Raw genomic sequence first — 27657 nt, 5'->3', positions numbered from 1 at the left:
GGAGGAACACCTTCTCCGGGTGAGAACTGAAATCTTGCAGAGAGGGCTGAGGGCCTCTCTGACCCCCACGGGTCTTAGGCTGGGACCCTTGAACAGACCCTCAGTGGAGCACCCCACACAAGTGATTTATTAGGCCACGTTCCAGGAGATGGCCGGTGACAGGGACCAGGAAGGGCAGGAGGCCCAAGAGTGCCCTGGAGAGTGAGCTGGAGATGGTACAGGTATCCTCCCAGATCAGGACTATCAATGTCCCCCAGCAGCTGCCCAGGTTTCAGGCACAAAGCACAGCAGGTGTAGTAGACTCAGGGCTGCATGCAACAGGATCATCACCCAGGTCAGTCCTTTTCCTGTACTTTTACATGCACCCACAAGCACACACGTGCACACAGAAACACATGCATGGCCCGGGACAGCTACAACCCGCATCCTTCCAGTCCTGCAAGCCCAGCCCAGAGAAAGACTCTATAGTTCAAGCCAAAGCCTATCTCGCATTGTATGATGGGCTCATGTGCCCATCCCCGGACCAATCACGTGGCCGGCGGAGGGGGCGGGGTGGAAATAGGCTGACTGGCCTAGGCTGAGTGAAGAGTTCCAGGGGCAGGGCTGACAGTGGGAAGAGGAGAATGAAGCCAACAGGTTCAGAGAGAGAAGCTGTGCTCTGAGCTTATTGTTGGGCAATTTGATGGAGCCTTCCTTGCCTGAAGTCGGTGCAGGCCAGGAAGTCCCAGTTCAATGAGCCAACAAATCTCCTTGATTAGGGCCAGTTTGAGCTGGGTCTGCCACTTGTGAGCAAGTTGTCTGCTGCACTTGCCCAGGGGCCAGGATGCACCTCGTGCAGGTGATGGCCCTGGGTCCACAGGCTGTCTTGGGGAGCAGGAGCAGCATCTCCCATGCCAGAAGTGTCCACCCAGGCTCGGGGAGTAACCAAATGGGCCAAAGTCACAGCTGGGGAGTGGACGCTGAGGAGGGGCTCTGCCTGACCTGGGCCTGCCTCAGCCTAGCCGCACTGAGACCCAGGGGAAGTGCCTGGGCCTCAGTTTCCCTGTCCAAGAAAGACACCTCAGTCCTCACCGAAACAGCAGTGGCTGCAGTGAAGCGTCCTGGAGAGCCCGCAGGGGGAGAAAATGAGCACTGCCTGGAGGAAGGGTGAAGTGGTTGCATTGGGCCCCCCCCACACCCCAAGATCCTTTGGGGGCAGCCTGACCCGTTGGGCTTGCAGTTTATTCAGGCCACACCGTTCACCTCAATCACCACCCTGCTGCGGATGGGGCCCCGGCTCTGCCACTTGTGACCTCTGAGGCCTAGGCAATTTCCTTAATTTCTCCGGGCCTCAGTTTCCCATTTCCAGAATGGGAACAATAGTTTCCATCACAAAATGTTAACGCATACGTGAAGCTCCAGGAACGGGAAGCACTCAATTACGAAGCTATTAATAGTCACCCCTCCCCAAGCCTGCAGGGGTCCGCAGTCCCCCAAACCCCTCCCTCTCTCCTCCGCTCGCTCCCCCGCCCCCGCCGTGTCCTGCGCGGAGCGCGGGCTCCACCACGAGCCGAGCGGGCGCGCTGCAGGCTCCCAATCCCGGGGTCTCCCCGCGGAGACCAGGATCCGGGCCTGGGGCCGAGCCCCGCGGCTCTGCCTCGCCCCGGGCCCCAGCTCGCCTCGCGCCCCGCTCGGGTTTCGGCTCCGGTCCGCAGGCTCGAGCCCTTTAAGAAGGGGGGCGGTGTCCGCCGCCGTGTTAGCATATATTAGCGTATATTAGCATACGCCTGGCCCCGCCCCTCCGCCTGGAGGCGAGCGCGGCGCGCGCGGGACTCAGTCCGGCGGGAGCGGCCTCCGGAGCGGAGCACCGAGCAGGGAGCGGAGCCATGGGGCCCGGCCCGCCGCCCCCCGCGCCCCGCGCCCCACTGCCCCCCGCGCCCCGCGCCCCACCGCCCGCGCAGCTGATGCTGCTGCTGCTGCTGCTGCTCGCGTTGGAGGCTCGCGGGGGTTGCGCTGCGCCCGCGCCCCGTGCGGAGGACCTCAGCCTGGGAGTGGTGAGTGCGCGGGTGTGGGGGGGAGCTGGCAGGACCCGGGGTCTCCGGCAGGACTCGGGGACCCCGCGCGGCTGTACCCACTTTCCGGGCAGGACCGTTGAGGTTGGGCGCGGAGGAGCAGATGGCGGAGCCCCCGGCTGCGGGCCGACCCCCAATCTGGGCAATCTGGGGAGGGAGTGCGGGGTCACCCCGGCCCCTTGCGCCCCGAGTTCCCGCAGCGCAGGAGCCCGCGGGGTGGGGTCGCCGGGCCGGAGACCCCGCCAGCGGGCCCGTGCGGAAGGGAGCCCTGGCGGTGGGGCGGCGCGGCGGCGCCCGGAGCGGTTGCTGGGGTGAGTGGCAGGGTGCACCCCGAGCCCGAGCTGCGCGGTGTGGGCGCCAGCCTCCCCGCCCCCACTGGGCACGATGTTGACCCTGCCCCCCATCCCCTCCAGGGCAGCCACCCTTGCCTGTCTCCTCCAGGCTCTGTCCTGGGACAGTTGGGGGCCCCCTTCCAGCTCGGATGCACCCTGCGCCCTCCCCAGCGTCCCCCAAAACCCAGTGCTCAGCTGTTCCGCCGGCATGGAAGCCCCATTGGGGGGGTGGCCTCTCCCGTGCAGCCCCCGGGGCTGGGGTCCCCTCCTGTTGCCTGACTTTGTGGGTGTTGGCACCCCAGGCCAGCGAGGCCGGGCAGAGTGAGGAGTTCCTGGACAAGGTGGATGGATCCCTGGGAGTTCCTGCTCTGCAGCCCTCCTCCAAACTAGGGACCCCGACCCGGGCTCCGACTCCACCCTGCACCCACCTGCGCTCGGACACTGGGGCTCCAGAACACTGGGAGGGAGGAGTTGGGGGCCCACGGGGACGTGGCCACTGGTCCGAGAGAGGCTGCTTCCGGGCACGGAGTCCGTGCAGCCCCTCAGCCCGGGGAGCGCCCCTGTGCCCGCGCCCAGGCCGGCTTCCCCTGCCAGGCTCCCCTGACCTCGTGCCCCTGCCGTCCTGCCAGTTTGGAGTGGGGGCGTCGCTGCACCCCTGGGGCGCAAGCCCTGGAGGTGACTTCTCCAGCTCAGGGGCCAGGAGAGCCAGACCCCCGCCTCAGGGCCCGACTGGGGCTGACGGAGCCAACACACGGTCGGGGAGGGGGCCGGAGGTGGGGGCGCGTGGAGCCCTCGCCCACCGAGCCTGGTGAAGCCCAGGGCCGCTCCGAAGTCTCCTGCCCCGCGCCCCCCCTCCAGGAGGGACGCGACCGACCCATCCTCAGTCAGACCCGCTCTCCCTGCCCCTGGGGGGCACCTGCCGCGGCCGGCACCTGGGGACCACGGGGCACGGGGCGGCGGTGGGTCCGTCCGGTTGGTGGAGGTGCAGGTGCTGCGGGCTGGGCAGCCGAGCCCGAGGGAGGGGGAGCGTCCGCGGGGAGGGAGGGCAGGCCTCTCTGGTCTGTGGGCGCAGGGGGGCCTCTCGTGGCCGTCGGGGGAACAGCGCTCAGAGCGCGCGTGGGGGCGGGAAGGGGCCGGCGAGAGGCCGGATCTGGGCGGGGCTTCTGGCCACCCCCGCCCGACCCGGTGGACGACCGGCCTGGGGCTGCGACGAGGACAAGGGCGCTTTGTAAGCCGACCCAGCTCTTCAGACAGAGTTGTGCCTGCGTCCTGTGGATGGACCCACACCCCCAGCCCGGCATTGGCATCCTAACAGCGCTGGAATGACCCCGGCTGGCCTGGGATGGGCCGTGGGGACAAAGAGCCCGCCCGCCTCCTGTCCGCCTGGGCTTTGCCTGCAGTCCGGGGCCGGAGCTGTCTGCTTCCTTTAGTAGAAGCCACAGCAAACTATCCTGGCCAGATGGTAGGGCCTTCAGTGGGAGTCTGCCCCACTCCTTCCACCCACGTACCCTACTCTTAAGAGTTTTCTGCAGTTCCCGGAGACTATTGCCGCGTGCCAGGCCGCGTGTCCCTATCCCTCATTTTCTGCAGCACGCAGCGCACTCGGCATCTCTGGAGAGCACCCCACGGCTGAGCATCATTGCCTCTTCCTTCTGCCCACGGCTCCCCATCCCTTCCACGGATGTCACAGGCACAGATGGGCCCTTTCTAGTATTCTGCCAGCTGGCATGCGGGCAGGGTGTGTGGGGGCCGTCCCAGGCAATGGTGTGAACATCAGGTGTCAGTAGGTTTGCAGGACTCCCGAGTTTCTGCTCCGATGTTTGTTCTGGCAGTCTATGCCTTCTTGCTGCCCTACGGGTGGGCGTACCTCCTGGTCCTCACCTCCCTGCCGGGGGCAAGGAGGGCGGTGTTTGTTTCCGTTTTGGGTGTCAGGATGCCAACCTTTCTTGGTGCCGGGGACAAGCAGAGGAGGGGTCTCAGGCTCTTCAGCCAGAGCACCCCAGGGGACCTGGATGGGCCAAGGGGTGGGGTGGGAGCCAGGTCCTCATGTAAGCCCCCTCCCCAGGCATATGGGGAGAGGTGGCAGGGTGGCCGTCACCCCCACGCCTGGTCCCAGCCACAGCCTCTGTGCCTGTCAGCACCCAGCGTGTTACAAACCTGACTGGGGCAGGACCGTTCCTTAGTATGAGTGGCCTGGGCCCCCTGGAGCTGGGAGTGGTGACGGGGTGTGGACGTCCCACTGAGTGAGGCCAGAGACCCCCCCCCGACCCGGGCCCCACAGTCCTGCCCACATCACACAGTAGGACGGTCTAGGACTTGCTGTTTCCCTTCAGTGCAGCCAGTTTCAACACAGGCCAGGTGCTGTGACCAATCAGCCCTGTGCCTCAGTCTACCCATCTGTAAAAGTGGGGCAGTTGTGAGTGATGACTGCGGAATGCTTCTACATTGAGTACAACAGTGTCTGGCAGAAAGTGCTGCCGTCAGTCTGTCTGTTCTAGTCCAGGTAGGGGTGGGAGGGGAGAATCGGGGTGGATGTGGGGGCTTGGCAGGTGCTCCCTGCTCTGGTGCCTTCGCGAGGAGCTTCCCAGGGTCATTGCCTCTCGGTTAGCTATGGATGTGAGGTCTGGTGCGATGCTACCCTGGGCTCTGGATGCAGGTTTGTGCTGCGGACGTGAGGGTGATGCACCTGACACCTTAGTTGATGCCTGCTGTATGCCAAGCTCAGGGGATGCAGGGCCACCCTGACACATCTGTCTGCTCCCCGGAGAAAGGGGTGGGTGCTGGCAGGTCTGGATTAGGATCTGGTCCCAGCTCCTTACTGGCCCCACGTGACAGGCCCCACCTACTTCCCCAACCCATCCAGTCCTCCAACCCCACCAGCTTCCGACTGGTCCTAGAACTGCCCAGGCTGGCTCCTGCCCTAGGCCATTTTCACTTGCTGTCCCCACTGCTGGGAACGCTTCCACAGATCTTCACTCCCCAGCTCCTTCTCACCCTTCAGCTCTCAGCCTAAAGTCCATCCCCCAGGGTGTCCTCCTCGACCACCGATCTCTCTGTTCCCAGCCTGTGACAACAAGCACTTACACAGTCCCTGAAGCCAGATGGCCCGGGTTCCAACCCTGGCTCTGCCACGCATGGCTGTGTGCCCTTGGTCTGACCTCCCTGTGCCTCAGTTTTCTTCTCTTTAAAATGGGGGTGATAAGAGAGGCGGCCTTGTGGGGTTAAGTAGTTCAGCAAAGGCTCACTGTGTGCCTGCTGTATGCCAGGCGCTGTCACAGGATTAGCCCAGAGGAACCCCGTCACTGCTGCCCTGGAGTAGCTTCCTGAGAGGGGTGCTGTGAGTACTTAGCCCTCAGTGCGGGAAGAGCCCCCTCCTGTGAGCTGCATTGTCATTAGAGGGCTTGTCCTCATGACTGAGCGTCCGTTTATTCGGGGGACAAACCACTTGTTTATCACTTCCCGCGAGACTGCCAGCTCTCCAACACCAGGCCAGGGTCTCGGGGTCTCCCCAGTGCCTGGCACAGTGGGCGCCCTGTGAAGGTGTGTTGGACAGACAGCTGGTAGGATGGTCAGAGAAGTGTGGGGGCATCCACCCTGGGGAAGACACTGGGGTGTGAGGATCCAGAGTGCACCCCGACGTGGATGGGGCGAGAGAGCCCAAGCAGCCCAGCGGTCAGCCTCAGACTCCAGCCAGGCCTCCTGGGCTCACACCTGCACTGTCAGATCCTGGCAGGTCTCCAGCCCCTCTGGCCACAGTGGCACCTGTAAGTGGAGCTGCAGGTCACACTGCCCCATCACACTGCACCCCCGAGAGGAGGGGAGTGGAGGGGGTGGAGGACAGCATCCTAGGGAGCCCAAAGAGGCTTTGCCTGATGCTAAGGCTGGGGGCACAGGAGCCCGAGCTCTGCCACTGCCCTGCCGCGGCCCCCGACCCTCCGTTTCTTTGTGAAATGGGTACATGGTACCTGCTTTCAATCCCCCTGCCCCCAGCGTGAAGCTGGTCAGGGTCAGGTCATACGCGGGACGTAAAGGACGCCAGCTCAGGTGCTCCTCCCCATGCCGCCCAGGCAGAGCTACAGAAACCCAGGCAGGGATGCCCTCACGGCGGGCGGGGACTGTGGCTTTTCCACCTGACGCCCGGGTTGGGCAGTGCCTGACGGGGGCTGCAGGCATGGGGGCTGAGAGAGCCCGGGCTTGGGGATGACCTCAGGGCCCCAAAGTTACAGCGGGGCCCTGAGTCCCTCTCCTCATGCTCAGATCCTGCTCCCCACTCATGGCAGGTGGGGCAAGCCTCTTCTGTGCCTCTTTGTGCCCACCTGTGAAACGGGTCTCACAATAGTGGCTGCCTGTAGGGTGGTCGTGGGAGGACTAAATAAGATGCTGCTTCCAGAATGGCCCCCAGTGAGGGCTTAGCGTTCTCAGGTCATCCCAGTGCAGTGCCCTGCCAGCCCTTCTCCCTCCCTCCTCCAGCCCCCCTTCCTCCATCCGTCCTCCAGCCCTCTTCCATCTCTCTGTCCCTCCCTCCTCCAGCCCTCCTCCACCCCTTCCCCCACCTGATCTCCCTATAACCCTCCTTCCCCCATCTCTCTATTTCTCTTTCCCCCATTCCACCATTCCCCACCACCTCTCTACCCTCTGTCTATCTGTCCCTCAGTCCCTCCATCCTCCATCTATTTCTCCCTCCCCCGCATCCCCCTGCCATCCCTCCAAACATGCTTCATGAGACATCCAATAACTCAGTGGGGCTGATGGTCGTTCTACTCTAAAGTTTACTAAAAGTCACCAAATTGAGTTTTATGGTATGTAACTTACACCTTGCTAAAGCGATTAAAAAACACACACACGTGAGATGGTGATAAACGTTACAGAGAATACCACCACCAGGAGGAAGTTGGTCCTGGGTAGCCAGGAGGAGGTGGGACAGAGATGAGGACATGCGTGCGGATCTACCTCCTGGGCCTCAGTGTCCCTGTCTGCTGTAATGGCCACTCACAGTGCTTGGGCAGGTTCCCTGAGGGCCTCGGGGTCTTTATTACCTGTGTTCGGGAGGCAGCTCTGTGGGGGCCCCTGGAGCCCCGCAGCTCCCCTTCCACTGTTTCCCCCTCCCGCGTCTCCGGCCCCTCCTGGTTGCCTTCTGGAAGGTTCACCCGCCCAGTTCCGCAGCGCCGCCCTCCCCAACGGCAGCCTCCTGTTGCCCTGGAGACCGCTGTCGCCTGGCGACCGGAAGCAGGACCAGACAGTGGGTGGGAGCAGCCGGGTGGGGAAGGGTCCATGAGAGACCTGGCACGCAAGCCGCATGCAATCTGCCCAGCACTCCAGGTATTGTGGGGATGGGGGAGGGACACCGGAAATGGGGGGGTCTACAGCTATACCCCCACCCCAGGCACCACGGCAGTGGGGGGAGGAGTGCTCACCCAGGGAGTGCCGGCAGGGGTGTACCACCAGCTGCATTTGCTCCAAGATGCTGGGACGTGGGGGTTTGCAGTGCCCCCCCAGCTCCTGCCCCTCTGCAGGGACCCCAGGCCCTGCGGGCGGCTCTCCTAGTTTGGTTAACCTTCGTCCCCCTTGGTTAACTACACGCCCGCCCAGCAGCCTGGTTTGGCATTGCAAAATGTCTTCACCTATCAGGCCACAAAATGTCTAACCCTGGGAGATCTGGTAAGTGCTAGGTTGGGAGCCCTGTAGTGGGAGATGCCACCTCCCGCTGGGACGAACTCCTCGCTGGCCCCTGGCGGGGTTGGGAACTGTTTGCTCAGCCATGGGACACAGGAACCTCCCAGAGGCCCAGGGAATGGGAAGGTGTGAGGCTCACAGACACCTGCACAGCCCCCAGAGATCCAGCGCTGCCTGCACCCCTAAACCTGCCAGGGGCTCATCTTGTTGGGCTGCCCTGGGACATCCCCTGGGGGTTTTTGGGAGGTGGCCAGGAAGGTGAGCCACGCCCTTGGGGTTAGGGGTGTGAGGAGAGGCTGGGAGGTGAGAGTGAAGTGATGAACGTGGCCACTGGCCCTGGGCTCAGCGGGGGACAGGGGTGGGGGGACAGCTGGCAGCTCAGTGTGGAGGTGCGGCTTGAAGCTCAGTGTGGGGGGTGCAGCTCGCAGCTCAGTGGAATGGGGGGCAGCTCACAGCCCAGTGGGGGAGGGCAGCACACAGCTCAGTGGGGTCGGGGGCTGGGGGCCAGCACGCAGCTCAGTGGGCCAGTGGAGGGGCCAGCACACAGCTCAGCAGTTGGTCCCTCATTGTTGTCACAGTGTAAGCCACAGGCAGGGCACCTGAGTCCTCAGGGCAAAGCTGCCTTTAAATGCTTGGAAATTACTCAGATCAGAAGCCTTGAAGTGCCCAGGGCTGTCCCAGAGACAGTGGCCCTGGCGGGGCAGGATTTCCGTAGGACCAAAGGAGGGTCTTCTTCCTTCATAAACCCCCTGGAAACTCTGGAGGGGCTGGGGGCCAAGGGCTGCCCAACACCAAGGCCAAGCTGTCACCCAGCTTGTTGTGGGGGGATGGTCACAAGTCTTGCAGTTCTCCCAGGGGCTCTCAGCTCTGTCGCTCACCGCCCCCCCCCCACCAAGCTGCTGGCATGGGTGAGGGGCACCCACCTAGACGGACCCTCCCCTAGTAAGGGAGTGCCCCTCACCCAGCATCATGCATGCTCCAAAGAAACTCTGGAAGGCTTCCTGGAGGCGGTGGTGGCCTCATGATTCTCGGTGGCAGTGGTACCCGTGAGGCACCATAGCCCTGTAGCTTGGGCCTGTAGTCTTAAGACAGGCCTCCTGTGTGTGTGTGCATGTGTGCTGCCCCTCCCTAAATGTGCCTGCTTGCGGGACACCTTCAGCCATGGTGTGAGTCCAGTGCCTTCTCAGCCCGGAGGACCTTGGTTCCAGCACAGCCCCTCACTGTCAGCTCAGGCGTGAGTCAGCACTGGTTCAGTTTAACCCAGTGCCCTTGAGTCGATTCCAACTCATAGTGACCCCACAGGACGGATTAGAACTGCCCCATAGAGTTTCCAAGGAATTTCGCTTTCTTCAGAGTCCCCTGGGCCTTCTGCTGCCTTAGGGAGGACGGAGCGGGACCACCACCACGAGCAGCAACTGCTCAGGTTGTGCACGGCATAAACTCGCCCTGGCAAAGGAGCCTGGGAAGTGCCTCTGGAAGAGGCAGGAGGTGTCTTGTGGGCTGATGGGGATGAGGACCAGTTGCTCTGGTGGGGTCAACCCAGCGCCCCACCCCTCAACCTGCTCTCTGCCCACAGGAGTGGCTGAGCAGGTTTGGCTATCTGCCCCGCTCAGACCCCACCACTGGGCAGCTACAGACCCAAGAGGAGCTGTCGAAGGCCATCACCGCCATGCAGCAGTTCGGGGGCCTAGAGGCCACTGGCGTGCTGGGTTAGTCCTCGGGATGGCAGGGATGGGGCTCCACGCCAGACCCCCACTGCCTCGTTTCTCCAACGCCCCACCGTGAGCTCTGCCCCTCTCCCACCTGCATGGGAGGGCAGCCGGGGATGTGGGACCCCCCCCCATTGCCACCCCTAACCACCTGCCCCACCCCACGCTCTGCAGCAGGGCCCCAGACTTGGTGCCTACTGGGCGAGGCCTGCCGGAGACTGTGCCACTGGAGACACACACCCTCTCCCAGGGCGCTGCCTGCGGCCTCCATGAGGCCCGCCCTATGGAGTGCCCGCCCTGGGCCACCAGAGCCTCCAGCTTCTGGGAGAAAGTACCAGAAGTCAGGGTGTTTCTGCGAGACACCCTGCTTCCTAACCGTGGGCACCGAGGTCTGGTTTTGTAGATACCTGCAGGGCTGGCTGACCAAGCACCTCCCCCAGACCTCTGCAGTGGCAGATACCTGTGTATGACACACAGAGGCGACAGGTGTGGGTCACCTGAGGAGCAGGAAGCAAGGGCAACGTTGGAGGCAACGTGCCCCTGGGGGATGCGCCGGCTCAGCTAGGCCACTTCTGATGGGTCAGGGCTCTGCTGGTGGCTATTCTGATTGGTCAGGGCTCGCCCATGACCCGTCTGATTGACCAGATCTCTGCTGTTGACCATTCTGATTGGGCAGAGGTCAGCTATGTCCTCTTCTGATTGGCCACAGCTCTGCTGCTAACCGTTCTGATTGGCCAGTGCCATGCCTAGGCTAGTAACCGTTTTGAATGCCGCCCAGTCCATGTCCACGAGTACACACCCTCCAGAAGCAAGGACCGCGGGTATCCCTGTCCGGCCTGCAGTGGGGCCCACGTGGCTGGAGGCCGGGCGTGTCCCCCAGATCAGTGTGGGAGGGAGGAAGCAGACAGGCTTGGAACAGGAGCCTCCCTGACCCCTGCTCCTTCCCACAGACGAGGCCACCCTGGCGCTGATGAAGACCCCGCGCTGCTCTCTCCCCGACCTCCCTGCCACAGCCGCTGTTCGACAGAGGCGCCAGGCCCCCACCCCGACCAAGTGGAACAAGAGGAACCTGTCCTGGAGGTGGGCACGGGAGGGGGTTATCCTGGGGCTCCAAGGCAGGGCTCCACAAACTGGAGGGCTCAGAACAGCAGGAATTGAAGTCTGGAGGCCAGACTTCAAATCAGGGTGTCAGCAGGGCTGGTTCCTCCTGGGGAAGGGGAGATCCTTCTTGTCTCCTGCAGCTCCTGAGCTTCCACCCTCACAGGGTCTCCTCCCTGTGTGCCTGTCCTTCTCTGTTCTTAGAGGTTTGGAGAATCCTGGGTGGTGCAAAAGGTAATGCACTCTGCTAACAGAAAGGGGTGGTGTTTCAAGTCCACCCAGAGGCACCTCAGAAGAAAGGCCTGGCAATCTACTTCCCAAAAGTCATCCACTGAAAACCTTATGGAGCGTAATTCCCGCTGACACACGTGGGGTCGCCCTAAGCTGGAGTTGACAGCAGCTGGTGTTTGGCTGCCTTGGTGGATAGAGCCCACTTTAACCCAGGAGGACGCTATCCCGAGCTTCACCTAGTCACTTCTGCAAAGACCCTGTTTCCAATAAGTGCCACCTTGAGGTTCCAGGCGGACATGGCTTTGGGGGGACACTATTCAGCCCTCTGCCATCCTGGGCTCAGAGCTGACTCAGGGTTAGTGTATGAGCTGACTGTCACGTGGGCCCCTTCAGGCTGGAGCAGGCAGACAGGACAGGCGGCAGAGGCTGCAGCTGATACCGGTTGGTTGGCCCAGCGGCCTTGGCCCACCTGGACTCAGCCTCCTAACGTCTGTGGAGCATCGTTCGTCCGGGGTAGACTCCCCGACCTTGCTGGGACATAAGCCCTGCATCCTGCCAAGGGGGAGCAGAGGGGCGGACGCCTGCTCTGGGGACACGAGGAAGCAGCCCCGCGGGAGTGCTTTCTCAGGGGAGCGTGTCCCAGCAAGGGCACTTCGCCGGGGGCGGGACCGGGTCTGCATGGTCACGTGTGCGCCCCCGTCCCCCGCAGGGTGCGGACGTTCCCTCGGGACTCGGCCCTGGGTCGCGACACGGTGCGGGCGCTCATGTACTACGCCCTCAAGGTCTGGAGCGACATCGCGCCGCTCAACTTCCACGAGGTGGCGGGCAGTGCGGCCGACATCCAGATCGACTTCTCCAGGGCCGACCACGACGACGGTTACCCCTTCGACGGTCCCGGCGGCACCGTGGCCCACGCCTTCCTCCCTGGCGACCACCAGGCCGCGGGGGACGCCCACTTCGACGACGACGAGGCGTGGACCTTCCGCTCCTCGGGTGCGTCCGGGCTATGCGCCCACGGGCGGAGCCCCTGGGGACCCTACAGTGGGAGGGGCGTTGCAACCCCAGAAGGGTTGGAGAAGTCACAGCCTGCTCAGAGACCACACAGGCAGTGCTGTAGAGGGCTTACGGGGGCCTAGCAGGAGGGTCTGCTGTCCATGGGCGGACTTCGCGGCCCCGCTCCCGCGTGTGGTCAGCACGGTCCACCCTGTGCAGAAAGGCCGTCGAGCCCACCCTGAGTGACATGCGTGGCAGGGGGAACCGGGACAGCGACCTGAGAAGCCCCTGCTGACCTCGCAGCGTCTGCCTGAGCGGGGAGCGGGCTCTTGGGCAGCGCGCGGGGGCTGCCACCTTGCCCCCCACCGGCCACCCCACTTCTGCGCACGAGCCCCGCCCCTCCCCCTGGCCCCAGCTCACACTGCCCGCGTCCCCCAGATGCCCACGGGATGGACCTCTTCGCAGTAGCCGTCCACGAGTTCGGCCATGCCATTGGGCTGAGTCACGTCGGTGCCGCCCAGTCCATCATGCGGCCGTACTACCAGGGCCCAGTGGGCGACCCGCTGCGCTACGGGCTGCCCTATGAGGACCGAGTGCGCGTCTGGCAGCTGTACGGTGAGCTCTGCCTCTGGGCGTCTGCAGAGGCAGCGAGTCCCTGGGGTGGGCCCAAATCCCAGCCCAGGTGGAGAGCTGATGCCTTAGGATCTCGGCACCACAGGGCAGCCCTTACTTCACAGACCGCTGGTCCTGGGCAGGGTCCACACCCATCCCGTACACAAAGTCAGGACCGTGGTCCTGGATGAGGTGCCAGGCCGGGGCAGAGCACATCACAACCTGCAGGTGTGAACGAAAAACTAAGGACTGAGATATGTGGGTTCCTAGGGTAACCTGATAGTGACCAACAGCAAGGTTGGAGCCCTGAATGGGCTGTAACTTCTGCTCTGCTGGGACATGTCAGTGGGTCGGACAGAGGAGCCCTTGGCCAGGGTCCAGGGTCCTGGAGGAGGCATATTTTATATTGAGATCAAAAATGAATTTCGAGCCTGCATCTTCCTACTCTAGATTGCTCGTGTAAGTGGGAGTATACAGCACTTGTCCTTTTGTGACTGATCTGTTTCACTCAGTGTAATGTTTTTGAGGTTCATCTATACCATAGGATGTATCAAGACTTCTTTTCTCCTTATGGCTGAGTAATATTCCATTGTGTGTACCTACCACGTTTCGTTTATCCAGTCATCTGTTGATGGACACTTGGGTTGTTTGCACCTTTTGTCTATCGTGAATAATGCTGCAGTGAACATTGGTTTCTGTTTGAACGCCTGTATTCTGTCCTTTGGGGGCATACGCAGTGGCATTGCTGGGTCATATGGTACCCCAGTGTTACCTTGTCGTAGGTGCTGTGCTGGTATATTACGTGTGTCAGTCCTCAACTCCGTGGGGCAGGGATCTTGGCCTGCTCTGCTGATTTCGGGATCTACAGTCCCTGACTTGGGGGAGGCTCTTTGATTATCAGCTGAGTGGTGTCGGCTCCCTCCCCCAGGAGTTCCCAGAAGGACTGGGTGGCCTTGGGTGGCCAGCAGGCGTCTCTAGGTTCCATCTGTTCCTTTCTTGTCTCCCACAGGTGTGAGGGAATCTGTGTCCCCCACCGGACCCCCAGAGCCCGATTCACCGCCTCCCCTGCCAGACCCACCTGACAACCGGTCTAGTGCCCCGTAAGTCAACTGCACCCCAACCCGTCCCAGGCGGCAACCCCCCAATGGTGGCCGTGAGTCCAGGGGTGGAGTCAGTTCTGAGAACACCATGCCCCGTGGGCTAGCTGGCCCTGAGTGCTGCTTTGTGTGTTTTACTGAACTCCCTCAGGCGGGAGAGTAGCCCCTGCTCACCACAGCTAGGGGACTCAGAGGGGCTGGGTTCAGATGTATGACCCTCTTCCCCTTCACTGAGTCACCTTCTGCTGCAGAACAAACACCCCATCCTTGTGGCACCAACAAGCACCATTTTATCAAGCTTATGGGTTCTGTGGGTTAGGAATTTGGACAGGGTTCGGTGGGGATATGGTCTCTGCACTCACTTGGGGGGAGGGACATGGAGGTTGGGGGCTGGAATTCTCACTGCAGGCATCCTGAGTCACGTGTCTGGTGCCTGGGCTGGGTCGACCCCAAGGCTGGGCTCAGCTGGGACGGTTCTCCAGAACCCACGCTAGACCTCCTCATGAGGCTTGGGCTTCACACAGCATGGCACTCAGGAGGGCACTCAGAGCTGACTTGGACAGGCCAGGTGGAAGCAGCTGGCCCTCTGTGACTCAGCCTCACTAGTCACCTGTATCATCTCAGCCAAACCCCATTGTAAAAGCAGGCAGAGACCACCCAGATTCCAGGAGGGCACAGAGACCCCATGCTCAGTGGAAGGAGGATTAAAGGATTGACAGGCTTTATTTTTAAACCCTGTCCCCTGCCCATTCTCTTCCCCTCCTCTCCCCACACGCCCCCTGTAACCAGTGCTAACAGCCTTTCATGCTCACGTAAACACATCCACATACTCGGAGTCATGGTTTTATTTTTTTACTGTTTTTCTCGGCTGTGACATGGCTGGTTCTGTGCTTTTCTTGCTTAGCTGTGTATCATGAATTTCCTTCAAGATCAAAAAATATTGCTCCAACTTTTTTGTTCTTAACTGCACGTATTTACTGACTAACAGTGCATGCCGAGGGTACAGCCAAAGGACACAGAAAACGTGTAGTGAAACGTGACTTCTTCTCACCACTGACCCGCAGCACCAGTCCTCCTCCCAGGGGCAAACATTTTGTGTATCCTTTCAGAGGTTTTCCATGAAGTAAAAGAAAAGGCACAACTGAGCCCAATGGGACAGTCACGCATCCTGCCCGGCATCTTCCATCCTGCACACAATGCCCTGGGAACCTTTTGTGTCAGCATGTGGAGAAACGCAGGGCGGTGGGAGAGCTGTGATGTTCTGGGGCGTGAAGGGGCTGTACTGTATTTTTTAACTTCTCAACTGCTGGGCATCTAGATCGTTTCTGATCTTTTGGCATCCTAAATAATGTTGCTGTGAGCATGCCCCTCACAGATGTTTGTGCGGGTGGCTTTAGGGCCGAGTTCTGGAACTACAGTTGGGAGGACATCTAGCATTTTGATTAAAAAAAAAAAAAAACTGGCTAGGAGAGACTGGAAGGAGGGAACAGGCTGAGTCTTTAGGGCGAGAGTAAATGGGAGTATGTAGTAAGGTGTATGTAAGTTTATATGTGAGTGACTAACTTGATTTGTATACTTTCACTTAAAGCACAATAAAAATTATTAAAAAAAAAAAAAAAAAACTAGCTACCATGACCCTGACTCATGGAGACCCCGTGTGTATTAGAGTAGACCTGTGCTCCACAAAGTTTTCAGTGGCTGATTTTTCTCCCAGGTGCCTCTGGTGCACTCAAAACTCCAGCGTTTTGGTTAACAGCCCAGCGCTTAATTGTTTGCACCATCCAGGGAGTCCAGCAGGTTTTAGCCAGTGCCCTAACGCCCTCTTGGGTCTTTGTCAACCTAAATGCAAAAAGCGGGCTCCCCTTTCTGTTTGCCGTTAATGTGCGGCTCCTACCACGGGCCCCTGAGACCTGTTGAGGGTCACAGAGCTGCACAGGCTGGTCTTCTCCATGGTCTGACTGGGAGGGGCCTGCCCGCTCCCCACAGCCACCACCCCCAGCTGCCCTGCCCGGTCCCTGCCCCTTCTCCGCCCCACCCCCAGCACACACTGCACCGCCCACCCGCCTCTCCACCCCGCCCCCAGGATGCACCACCACGCCCACCTGGCTGTCTGCCTGGTCCCCAGCACGTGCTCCCTTGCCCACTGGAGCTCTGCCCCCAGCAGTGCTGCCCCGCCCACCGGCTCTCTGCCCCGCCCACCAGCTCTCTGCCCCGCCCAGCAATGATGTCCCACCCACCGGCTCTCTGCCCCACCCCCAGCAGTGATGCCCCGCCCCAGCAGGTGATGCCCCGCCCCAGCAGTGATGCCCCGCCCACCGGCCCCCCGCCCCACCCCCTGCACACAGTCCTGCTCTCCACCCCGCAGGCCCTGGAAGGACGTGCCTCACAGGTGCAGCGCGCACTTCGACGCGGTGGCCCAAATCCGCGGGGAAGCCTTCTTCTTCAAAGGTAAAGGGGAGGGTGCGGCGGCAGCGGGTGGGCTAGGGGGCGTGTCCACCCCGCCCGGACCCCAGACCACACCGGCCTGCGCCCCCTCCCGCCCCTCCAGGCAAGTACTTCTGGCGGCTGACCCGGGACCGGCACCTGGTGTCGCTGCGGCCGGCGCAGGTGCACCGCTTCTGGCGGGGGCTGCCGCTGCACCTGGACAGCGTGGACGCCGTGTACGAGCGCACCAGCGACCACAAGATCGTCTTCTTCAAAGGTGGGCCTCCCCGGCCAGCGTCCGCTGGGGCCCGAGCGGAGAGCCCGGGCCTGTGCTTGACCTCTTCCTGCCCTTGTAGCCCAGAGCGGGCAAAGCCGAGGCAAGCTGCCCCCTCCCAGGGCGCGCGATGCACCCCACGTCCGAGTTGCCATAAGAGGCACTTCGTGCAATGGGGAAGTAAAAGGGTGGAGGGAGTCCTGTGGGCCAGGAGAGCTTTCTGAGGAGGGGCTTGGGGAGCACCGTTTGAGCCAAGGGAATAGCCAGGGCTAAGGCCCTAGGGCACAGCAAGTGTCCAGCGTGGGTCAGGAGCCAGGGTCCTCATGAGCGTGATGGAAGCTAAGGAGCTCACTGACCTGGTTCCAGTCCCACCCGGGAGGCACTCTTCCACCCTCTGACTCCCCCGTGGCTGGGCTGGGTCAAGGCTGGGGGAGATGGAGCCTGTCTGTTTGCGGGGAGCGGCCAGGAAGCAGGAGACACAGGGGTACTGACCCCATAAGTCCTGCAGTGCCTGGGGGTTGTGAGGCTTTCATGGTGACATGCTACCTGCTGTGTTACGTGTGGCCCTGGCCTTTGGGGTGGCAGGGTCCAGGGCACCCCCATATTGTTTGGTGGGCACCAGATGAAGCTGCCCTCATGCCCTGGACCCAGACCCTCCACCCCATCCACCCCTGAGTGGGGCCAAGGGGCTGGCCCATCATGTTCAGGGACCCCACAGCCCACTAGGTGCCTCCCCTTGACAGTGGACATTGTCTTCTGGGTTCAGTGACTAAGGCAAGGCGACCGTCAGTCGGGGTGGGGGCGCTGCACCATGGTTTCTTTTAGATGTGAATTTGAACACGGAAATTAAGGAAATGGGAGTTCTCCCTTTAGAATCCAGCTCTCCAGCGTATCTGAGCGGCCATTCCAGCCAGTTGCCCCTCTCTTCACCCTGCCCTGCACCCCCAACACAGAGCACAGTGTCCACTGCCTGTATTGTTGGGTGTGCACAGATGTGTGTCTTTGAGCTGTTTTCATCTGTCAAAAGTGACCCAGGAGAGGAGTGTGGCTGGTGTGGGAGTGTCCCACAGCAGCTGTACCAAGTACCACAGATCTGGGCTGAAAACAACGCAGTGTGTCCTCTCTGCGCCCTAGAGGCAGGGAGCCCAACATCAGAGTGTCGGTAGGGCCACACTCCCTCTGGACGCTCTAGGGGAGGAGGCTTCCTTGTCTCTTCCAGCTCCTGGTGGCCCCAGGTGGTCCTGGGCTTGTGGCCACATCACTACATGTCTGCTTGGTCTTCACATGGCTGCCTGCTCTCTGTGTGTCTGTGTCTCTCATAAGTCATTAGGTTAAACCTGAACCAAACCCATTGGTGTCAAGTCAATTCCGACTCATAGCGACCCTATAGGACAGAGTAGAACTGCCCGACGGGGTTTCCAAGGAGCAGCTGGTGGATTCAAACTGTCAACCTTTTGGTTAGCAGCTGAGCTCTTAACCACTGCACCACCACGGCCCCAGTCATTGGATTCGGGCCCTCTTAATCCGGGATGACCTCCTCATGACTTGCAAAGACTATTTACAAATAAGGTTTCATTCCAAGGTTTTGGGTGGACATGAATTTGTGGGGGACAGTATTCAACCCACTCCAGGTTGTGTTCCCACAGAAACGGGGGAGACCATGTTTCTTCTTGTGTGTGTGTGTCAATTTTTTTTTTATTGTGCTTTAAGTGAAAGTTTACAGTTTCAGTCAGTTTGTTGTTCAAAAACATACACACGATGTGACATGACCCTAGTTGCCCTCCCTGCAATGTGACAGCACACTCCTGTTCTCCACCCTGTATTCTCCGTGTCCATTCAGCCAGCTTCTGTCCCCCTCTGCCCGCTCACCTTCCCTGCAGACAGGAGCTGCCCACAGCCTCGTGTGTCTATTTGACCCAAGAAGCTCACTCCTCACCAGTATCATTTTCTGCTTATACTCCAGTCTAACCTTCGTCTGAAGAGTTGGCTTCAGGAATGGAGACCATGTTTCTTTGGGGAGGTACAGAATGTTACAGCATCTTTATTTCGCTGTGGTCTTGCCACTCCTTTATGTGACCTGCCAGCTTCATAGGCGTTGAGTTTGGCGACCCTGAACCAGCTGTGAGCTTCCAGGGCAACCACTCCAGTGGCCACTTGGGGGCGCCTGGTTTCTCCCAAAGGTGCAGCCTTTGGCCTTTGAAACCTGTGGGAACTGCCCGGTGAAGCGTGGACATGGCCTGCAGGTAAGGTGACAGCAGCACACGGCCAGGACAAGTGGTGACGCATGGACACGGCCTGCGGGTAAGGTGACAGCAGCACATGGCCAGGACAAGTGGTGACGCATGGACACGGCCTGCGGGTAAGGTGACAGTAGCACATGGCCAGGACAAGTAGTGAGGCGTGGACATGGCGTGCGGGTTAGGTGACAGCAGCACACGGCCAGGACAAGTGGTGATGCATGGACATGGCTGCAGGTAAGGTGACAGCAGCACATGGCCAGGACAAGTGGTGAGGCGTGGACACGGCGTGCGGATAAGGTGACAGCAGCACGTGGCCAGGACAAGTGGTGAGGCGTGGACACGGCGTGCGGATAAGGTGACAGCAGCACGTGGCCAGGACAAGTGGTGAGGCGTGGACATGGCATGTGGGTAAGGTGACAGCAGCACGTGGCCAGGACATGTGGTGAGGCGTGGACACGGCGTGTGGGTAAGGTGACAGCAGCACGTGGCCAGGACAAGTGGTGAGGCGTGGACATGGCGTGTGGGTAAGGTGACAGCAGCACGTGGCCAGGACAAGTGGTGAGGCGTGGACATGGCGTGTGGGTAAGGTGACAGCAGCACATGGCCAGGACAAGTGGTGAGGCGTGGACATGGCGTGTGGGTAAGGTGACAGCAGCACGTGGCCAGGACAAGTGGTGAGGCGTGGACATGGCGTGTGGGTAAGGTGACAGCAGCACATGGCCAGGACAAGTGTCCACGCTTCACCACATCATCCCGCCACCACTGAGAAAACCTCACAGCCCCCGAAGCTAAAACTCCCCTTTTCCCCTCCCCAGCCACCCCTGGTGGCCACTGATAATGTCTGGCTTCTGTACATTTGCTGATTCCATGTATGTGAGATCATACAGTATTTGTCCTGTTGCGATGGACTTACTTCGTTCGGCATAGTGCTTAGGAGGTTTATCTATGCTGCGGGCTGCATCAAGGCCTCATTTCTCTTTATGGCTGAGTGATATCCCGTTACGTGTGTGTCCCATTATGTTTCACCTGTTGATGGGCATTTTGGCTGTTTCCACCGTCTGGCTGCTGTGTGCAGTGCTGCTGTGGGTAGCTGACGTGCAGGTTTCTGTTTGCCTTCCCGCCCCCCTTGCTTTTTTCGTTTGTCCACATCTCGGGGTTGCTTCATGTCTGTGCATTAAGAGCCTCCTCATTCTTTAAGCTTTCACTTTGAAAAAAATTCTAACTTCCAGAAAGATTTCAAAAACGTGTCATCTAGGTTCACCCCTTGTTAACGTTTTGCTACATTTGCATATATTTCCTACGTACACTTACAGCCTAGATTTTTCTGAGCCAGTTAAGAGTAAGCTGCCAACACCCACCCAAACGTGTGCGTCTCCTGAGCACAGAGATGGTGGACCCCAGGTGCTCAGCACCGCACGATGCTGTCACCTTACCCACACACCGTGTCCACGCTTCGCCACTTGTCCTGGCCATGTGCTACTGTCACCGTACCCACACACCGTGTCCACGCTTCGCCACTTGTCCTGGCCATGTGCTGCTGAGCCGGGTCCAGGACCACACAGAACGTTACAGCATGTTGTCACCACCTTTCATGTGGAGCTGCCCTCTCCTCTGGGCCCCCTTGGCACACTTGGAGCATCCAGTCCAGCACCCTTCATGCAGGCCTGTCTGGAGCTTCCTTGTGGTCAGGCCTCCCTACATCTGCATTCAGCAGGGACGTCTCAGAGGTGATGTGGTCTCCACTGTCCTCCCAGGGACACGCACTGCCTGACAGTCACTTAGATGAGGGTGTCTCCTGGGCTTTACTGTAAACTAGCGCCCTCCATGTGCTGTTACGTCACCTGTAGGGAGATACCTGAGACCACCTGCTGTGGATTGCATTGTGTCCCCTGAATACGTGTGGGAATCCGACTCTGCAGATGTGGTCCTGTTTGGAAATAGGGTTTTTGTAACATTAGCAAACCCATATCAGTGTGAAAACCAAACCCATTGCAGTCAAGTCTATTCTGACTCACAGCGACTCTATAGGACAGAGTAGAACTGCCCCATAGGGTTTCCAAGGAGCGGCTGGTAGATTTGAACTGCCAACCTTTTGGTTAGCAGCTGTAGCTCTTAACTACTGCACCACCAGGGCTCCATATCAGTGTAGGGCATGTCTCGATCCTGATCTTTCTAAGTTATAAAAAGCAGAGTAGACACAGAGGTGGGTACACGAGGAGGAACACAGACGCCTTGTGAGGGAGCCAAGAACCAACAAACGCCTGGGCTACTGACAAGGAAAGAATCCATGTGGCAGAGACCCTGATTCAAATTGCTAGCCTCCAGCCCTGTGAGAAAATATCTGTTCTTTAAAGTTATCCTCTGTGGCGTTAATGAGACTCGGACACCCTGTGAGCAGCGTCCTCCCACGACTGTCCACACCTGGTCAGCTCCAGGCTCTGCTGGCAATTCCTGGCGACTTCCCAGTGCTGCAGTTCCTTGGCGGCAGTCAGCTGGCTTCAGTCCTGTTCTTGCCCCCCACCTCTGCTGGGACGTTTGTGGGCCCGCCTCCTCTATTTAACCCCCATACCCCCGTCCTTCTTACGGACGTTAGCTCACTCCTTGTCTCGGGAAGGATTGTCGCATGTCTTGCTTCTGTGTCGAGTGGAGCAAAGGTGTGAGGGTCACAGTGCCTTTCTCATCTCTTCGTGAAGATCGCCCAGCTGCCTTGGGCCAGGAGTTTACGAGACAAGAGCAGCAGCAGGTGGCTTCTCTCGGGTTGGTGGCTTGTCCCAGCTCTCCGTATCCCCGTCTGTCAAGGGGTTGCCACGATGGAGCCATGTCCCCTGAGAGCGGCCCTGTTGTGAGGTGAATTGTGTCTCCGACAAGGATATGTGCACATCCTGACTCCCGACACCTGTGAACGTGACCTCATTTGGAAAGAAGTTCTTTGCAGATGTCATTGAGTTAACGTGAGGTCACAGAGAAGGATGGGTCCTGATCCTATACAACAGTGTCCTGATAACAGAAGAAGACACACAGAGGGGGTGGCCACGTGAAGACAACACATAGGTGGAAGTGATGCAGCCACAAGCCGAGAATCACCTGGATCCACCAGAAGCTGGAAGAGGCCAGGAAGGAGCCTTCCCCCAGTGCCTCCGGAGGGAGCTCGGCCCTGCGACACCCTGATCTCAGATTCTGGCCTCCAGATTGTGAGAGAATAGATCTCTGCTCTGTGAGTCTCCTCGCTGTGGTCCTTGGGGATGGCGGCCCCAGGACACTTGCACAGACCCTGGGGCTGGCTCGTCATGGTGCTCGGGAAATATCCACGGAGGTGCCTGTGATCATGATGCATCCTCGCTGGGGCCTCACGTGGAAGCCGCAGGCCCCTCCGTGCCCAGGGTGGGGGCAGCCATTGCAGTGGGTGGGGAGGGCTGGAGCCCCTGCCCCACGGGGTGGGGATGGAGCAGTCCGCCTGCATTTTCTTAAGCAAACTCTTTCGCCCCCAGGAGACAGATACTGGGTGTTTAAGGACAATAACGTAGAGGAAGGATACCCACGGCCCATCTCCGACTTCAGCCTTCCGCCGGGCGGCGTGGATGCCGCCTTCTCCTGGGCCCACAATGACAAGACTTATTTCTTTAAGGACCAACTGCACTGGCGCTATGATGACCACACGCGGCGCATGGATCCCGGCTACCCTGCCCAGAGCCCCCCGTGGAGGGGCGTCCCGAGCCCGCTTGACGATGCCATGCGCTGGTCTGACGGTGAGTGCCAACCCTCACCTGGAGCATGGGGCCGGACGGCTGGTAGAGGGCTGGCTGAGCCACGCTGGGCGTGGAGTGAGTGCTGTGGAGTGGACACCCGTCCACCTGCTGTGCCGTGGGCCCTCCCATGGGCCTCATGGCTCTCAGTGTCCCCTCACCTCCTCCCGCCCACTCCTGGCCTCCAGCTGCCTCTGGGACCCACCAAACATGCCCAAACCCAGGGTCTCTGCGTCTGCTGTGCCGTCCTCTCAGCCACCCAGCATTCCATCTGTCACCTCTCTAAAACCTCAACTGTGCAGAGGCCTTCCTGAGCAGGTCCCTGGCCTCCAGCGCCCCTTCCCTGCATGCTCAGCCTGCCGACAGCGCACAGATACGCCAGGCTGCGACGGGGCTGGTGCTTTGTGGGCAGGAAGTTGGTCGTCACCTGGGTTGTTTTCAGTAATGCACCCCGACACCTAGAACGGAATAGTAACCAGCTGACCAGTTCCCATGGAGTCAGCTCTGACCCGTGGTGACCCCACGAGTCAGAGTAGAACTGTGCTCCAGAGGGTTCTCTTGGCCATAATCTCAGTGAAGGCAGATTGCCCGGCCTTTCTTCCACAGCACCACTGGGTTGGTTCAAACCACCAACCTTTAGTTTAGTAGTTGTGTGGAAACCACTGGCATCACCTAGGAACCCAGTTGCCATTGAGTTGATTCTGGCTCATGGCAACCCCATGTATGTCAGAACTGTGCTCCATGTTCTCAAGGCTATGGTCTTTTCGAAGCAGTTTACCAGGCCTTTCTTTTCAAGCACCTCCAGGTGGACTTGAACTTTCAACCTTTCGGTTAGCAGCCAAGCATGCTAACCATTTGCACCACCCAGGGACAGAGTAGGCAGCCCTCCTTACGCACCTAGCAGGGGAAGAAAGCCTAGTGGCCATCGCCTCCCTTCCCTGCCTGCAGGCACTCTGCTCCTGAGCTTGTCAGGGCTGTGAGGCACTCGGTGCCCCCGTGTGCTGACTCCATGAGCGTCTCCGCCTCCCCCGCTGACTCTGCAGCTTCCTGCTCCCTGACTTCTTCCGCTGTCTAGCTGAAATCCCTCCTGCTGCAGGCCAGGCTGAGCCTTCCTCCTCTCCCCACCCCAGGTGCCTCCTACTTCTTCCGTGGCAAGGACTACTGGAAGGTGCTGGACAGCGACCTGGAGGTGGCGCCTGGGTACCCGCAGTCCACGGCCCGAGACTGGCTGGTCTGTGGGGACTTGCAGGCCGGGCACCACGACGGTGCTGGCTCAGACCATGAGGACAGGGCTCAGGCCCAGCCGGGCCAGCACGACCAGAGCCGCTCTGAGGGTGGATACGAGGTCTGCTCCTGCACCTCCCTGGCCTCCCCTCTCCCCAGGGCCCCAGGCACGCTGGTGGTCACCATGCTGCTGCTTCTCCTGCTGCTGCTGCCTCCACCGCCAAACTTACCGTGGACAGCAGCCCAGGCCCAAGCACTATGACAGCCGGCCTGGCCTGAAGGAGGAAGAGAGGGCCACCTGGAACACAGAGAGCTGGGACAGAGCCCCCACCCACCAGGACCTGAAGCAGGAGCTCCTAGACAGCAGCCCGTCGTGTGCAGTCCGGAAGCTAGCCGTGCAGATAAGGCTGGGCAGTTACCAGCCCATGATCCAGGCCCACTGCAGCCTCCCAGGGCTGGGAAGAGGCCCACAGAGGGCGCCGTTGCTCCATCAGGGCTGATCTGGGTACGGACCTGTGGATGATGCAAGGTGGGAGGGCAGGGAGCTGTCCTCTAAGGCAGGGAGTGACTGGATCACAGGGACCTTGGCTGATGCACGAGGAGCTGTCTGCCCTGGGTCACAGAACAAGGCTGAGGGACATTAAATCACACCACGGCTGCCACTAGCCTTCCACGGACTCACCCCCACCTGAGAAGAAGCCGGGGCTGGGCAGGTGGCCCCCCTCCCACACTGGTGTGGCCGTCCCGCCCATTTATGCACACTGCCACCCCTGGTTCTCCCATCGCTGGCCACGTTGCGGGGCTTCTGGCCCCAGGGGGCTCCTGGCCACCATGCCTCAGGGCAACCCCACCACCACCACCACGACCACCGATGGGCCCCTGGCTCGGCCACAGCCATCTCCCCTTGTGACATGTTCGGACAAACACGACCTCCTGCTTTGTGCGGGCTCTTGACTCAGCTCTGTGGTGCACTGGGATAGAGCGGCAGGTGTCCTTCAGGGCCTCGAGGGGCTCTGACCCCAGACCCCCTGGGCTTTGGGTGCCAGGGGCTTCCAGAAAGGCCTGTGTTCATCAGCACCTTCCCATCCAGCGTGTCCTTGAATCCACTGCCCTGTGAGGTTCTTAGACCCATTTCACAGATGGGAGAGCTGAGGCCAGAGCGGGGAAACCAAGTCTCCTGCCTGGAGGTCGGGGTGGGGCTAAGCCACTGCATCCAGCACGTTCCGTACACTTACCCTCACCCACAATCATTTACTGAGTGCATGCTGCGTGCTGGACACCGTTCCTGGGACCTCCATTCTCGGGGGTCACTTGGTGTGCCACCTGCCAACGCTGTCACAGCCTAAGCGGCTGAGCCCCGAGGAGGTTGTTCAACCCACAGGAAGTCGAGGCAATGTCCAGCCTGGCCAGTTCAGGGCCACGGCTCCAGCCATCTCTGCTCTGTTTAGGCCAGGGCTGCCCTCCTGGTCCATGGCTGCTGGACCTGACACCCAGGGAGGCAGAAACGGGGGTCGCGTCATTCCCTGACACTCTTTTTCCTTAGTTAGGGAAGATGACCACTCCTGGGTGCCCAACTGTGCCCTCGCTGCCCAGAGGGTGTCATGGCACTCACACCCCCCACTGGCCAGGGGGTAGAACTGCCATGGCCGCTTTACCCATATCTTCCTGGGGTACTGTTCACTTTGAGGGGTGATCCTTTGGCAGGGCTGTCCCTGGCATCACTAGGCCTCTGCCATTCATTAGCCAGCTAGCTAACTGCCCTCGTTGTCATGGTAACAACATAAAGGTCCCGGGGTGGGCACGCCACCTGGGTGGAGAATCTCTGGCTTAGACTGCGCACGTCTCCCCAGGGCAGGGGGCGCCTTCTGACACCTAGAACCAAAGTGGGGGCCAGTTACAACCAAAAACCAGTTGTCACGGAGCCAACCCTGACTCACAGCAACCCCGTGTGTGTCAGAGTACAACCGTGCACCGCAGGGTTTCCAGTGGCTGTGTCTTTTTGGAAGTAGATTCCAGGCCTTTCTTCCAAGGTCTCTCGTGAACTTGAACTTCCAACCTTCCAGTTATCAGCCTCCCAGGAATGGGGTTCAGTTAGGAAGCGGGGGTAGCTAGGGGCCACGAGCAAGGAAATGATGCATTTCATGAGTGAGTTAGAACAAGCGGGGCGACCCAGGGTGGTTGGGTTTCTCAAGAGCAGGGGTTCTGAAATGGGGTCCCCAGATGCAAGCAGAGCAGTCACAGCTGTGGAGCTGCCAGCATGTGCGTGGGCACTGCAGTAGAGGGGGGCAGGGCCCAGAGCAAGGGGTGCGGGGAGGGATACAGGAGGCAGGGCTCACAGACCACCGAGGCTGGGGTTCCTTCACTGGGTGCAGAGGTGTTCATGGCACCTCAGCCCCCACCCCCAAGCTCCAGGGAGGGGTGCAGAGTTCTCGAGTTGAAGATGAGAAAACAACTGTCTACTGCCCACGAGGTCATCGACATGCTCACTTAGCTGACACCCAGGTGGCAGAGACAGGCCCAGACCCTGGCTCTCCTGAGGCCAGACTCCCCTGAAGGGCCCTAGGCAGCTGCCAGGGGGCTGGTGGGTGCTATTGGCTGGGCGGGCGCCAGGCCAGGTCCTGTGTTCACCCCTCCAAGCCAGGCCGGCCCACCTCCTGCGTCCATCTGTCCACCATCTGGTCCCTGGAGCAAGAGGGTGGGGGGACAAGCTTCCTCCCCGCCATCAAGGACTCTGTGTCCTGCCTGCAGCAAGGACTTCCCGTCGTTGTCCCCTCACTCCCCAGTCGGGGTACCTGCAGCAAGGACTTGCCCTCCATTGTCGCCTCACTTCTCAGTCGGAATTACCCGCAGCAAGGACTTCCCCTCATCCCTTCACTGCCCAGTTGGGGTACCTGCAGCAAGGACTTCCCTCCCATTGTCCTCTCACTCCCCAGTCAGGGTGCAGCCAGGTAGAAATGGAAGTCACCGTCCAGGTCCCCAAGGTCCCTGGGCCATGATGCCCCCCAGAACGAACCTGTTGTTGGTAGTGTTACTGTGGTTTTAAAACTGATACTTTTTTATAACAATTTTGTGCCAATTTTTACCTCATGTGAAGAAGTAAGGAAAGATAGCTACGGATGTGTTATGGGAGCGTCCGCCGCCTGCCGTAGCCCAGCTCTGTGTACGCAGTGCCCGCATCCATCACGGAGGGTACAGGAACCCTGACAGCCAGCAGCCGGAGTGGTGGTCCAGCAGGGGTGTAAACCAGGGACCCAAATCCACCCACAGAGGCACTGGCCAGACCTACTGTCTCTTTTTGTACAAAAATATTTTTAAATTTTTTAAAATATAGTCTCATATTTACAAAAAAATTTGCGAGTAGAATACAGGGAGCCTTTTTCTACCTGAATTATTGAACACTCTGACATCCGATCGCCCCCAAATACTTGCTGTGTGCTGTCGAGTCCATTCCCGCTCGCGGCGATCCCGTAGGACGGAGTGGAACTGCCCCACAGGGTTTTCTCTAGGCTGTAATCTTTTCAGAAGCAGATTGTCAGGTCTTTCTCCTGCGGAGCCACTGGGTAGGTTTGAACCGCTGACCTTTCAGTTAGCAGCCGAGCACTTAACCACTGTACCACCAGGGCTCCTTCTGGAATGCTTAGTTCTGTGTATTTCTTCCCACAAGGACAGTCTTCCAAGGTCAGTGGCTGGAAGGGAACAGGGCTACCTTGAGACCACGCAATACTCGTGTGGTCAGGTTCTGCCATTTGTCCCAACGGCATCCTGCTCAGCGGGAGGCTCCGGCCCAGGGTGGCGTGGCACATTCCGCTGTCCTGTCTGAGTCTCCATCTTTCCTGGACTTTCTTGGCCTTGACCTCTGACCTCGGCACTGCAGTCCCGGCCAGTTATGTCCCATACCTGATGGCCTGTGGCTAGATCCAGGGGGTGAACGTTCAGCAGGGACGTCACGGGAAGAC

General features: G+C 60.1%; 1 protein-coding gene across 2 annotated transcripts; it reads left to right on the top strand.

Annotated features, from left to right (window-relative positions):
- The first annotated feature begins 1931 nt into the window (after positions 1-1931).
- On the top strand, positions 1932-24767 carry MMP17 (matrix metallopeptidase 17). 2 transcript variants are annotated; one of them, XM_049866556.1, is made up of 10 exons: positions 1932-2033; positions 9633-9765; positions 10716-10845; positions 11804-12087; positions 12526-12702; positions 13709-13799; positions 16162-16244; positions 16345-16497; positions 22223-22480; positions 23608-24767. In XM_049866556.1, exons 1-10 carry the CDS (start codon positions 1944-1946, stop codon positions 23961-23963), a joined length of 1755 nt encoding a protein of 584 aa, XP_049722513.1. In that variant the 5' UTR covers positions 1932-1943; the 3' UTR covers positions 23964-24767. The 2 variants fall into 2 exon arrangements, with proteins under 2 accessions (XP_049722513.1, XP_049722514.1); XM_049866557.1 differs by lacking the exon at positions 1932-2033 and adding an exon at positions 7546-7702.
- Positions 24768-27657: the final 2890 nt, after the last annotated feature.

Source organism: Elephas maximus, chromosome 22 (assembly GCF_024166365.1).
Source record: "Elephas maximus indicus isolate mEleMax1 chromosome 22, mEleMax1 primary haplotype, whole genome shotgun sequence".
Classification (NCBI taxonomy): Eukaryota; Metazoa; Chordata; class Mammalia; order Proboscidea; family Elephantidae; genus Elephas; species Elephas maximus.
This window is presented reverse-complemented; position numbering and strand designations above follow the sequence as displayed.

Coding starts and splice junctions, on each gene's coding strand:
- MMP17 (XM_049866556.1), top strand. CDS start 1,944: ATGCTGCTGCTGCTGCTGCTGCTCGCGTTGGAGGCTCGCGGGGGTTGC. Junction 13,800..16,161: donor GACAACCGGTCTAGTGCCCC/GTAAGTCAACTG, acceptor TCCACCCCGCAG/GCCCTGGAAGGACGTGCCTC. Junction 16,498..22,222: donor CAAGATCGTCTTCTTCAAAG/GTGGGCCTCCCC, acceptor TTTCGCCCCCAG/GAGACAGATACTGGGTGTTT.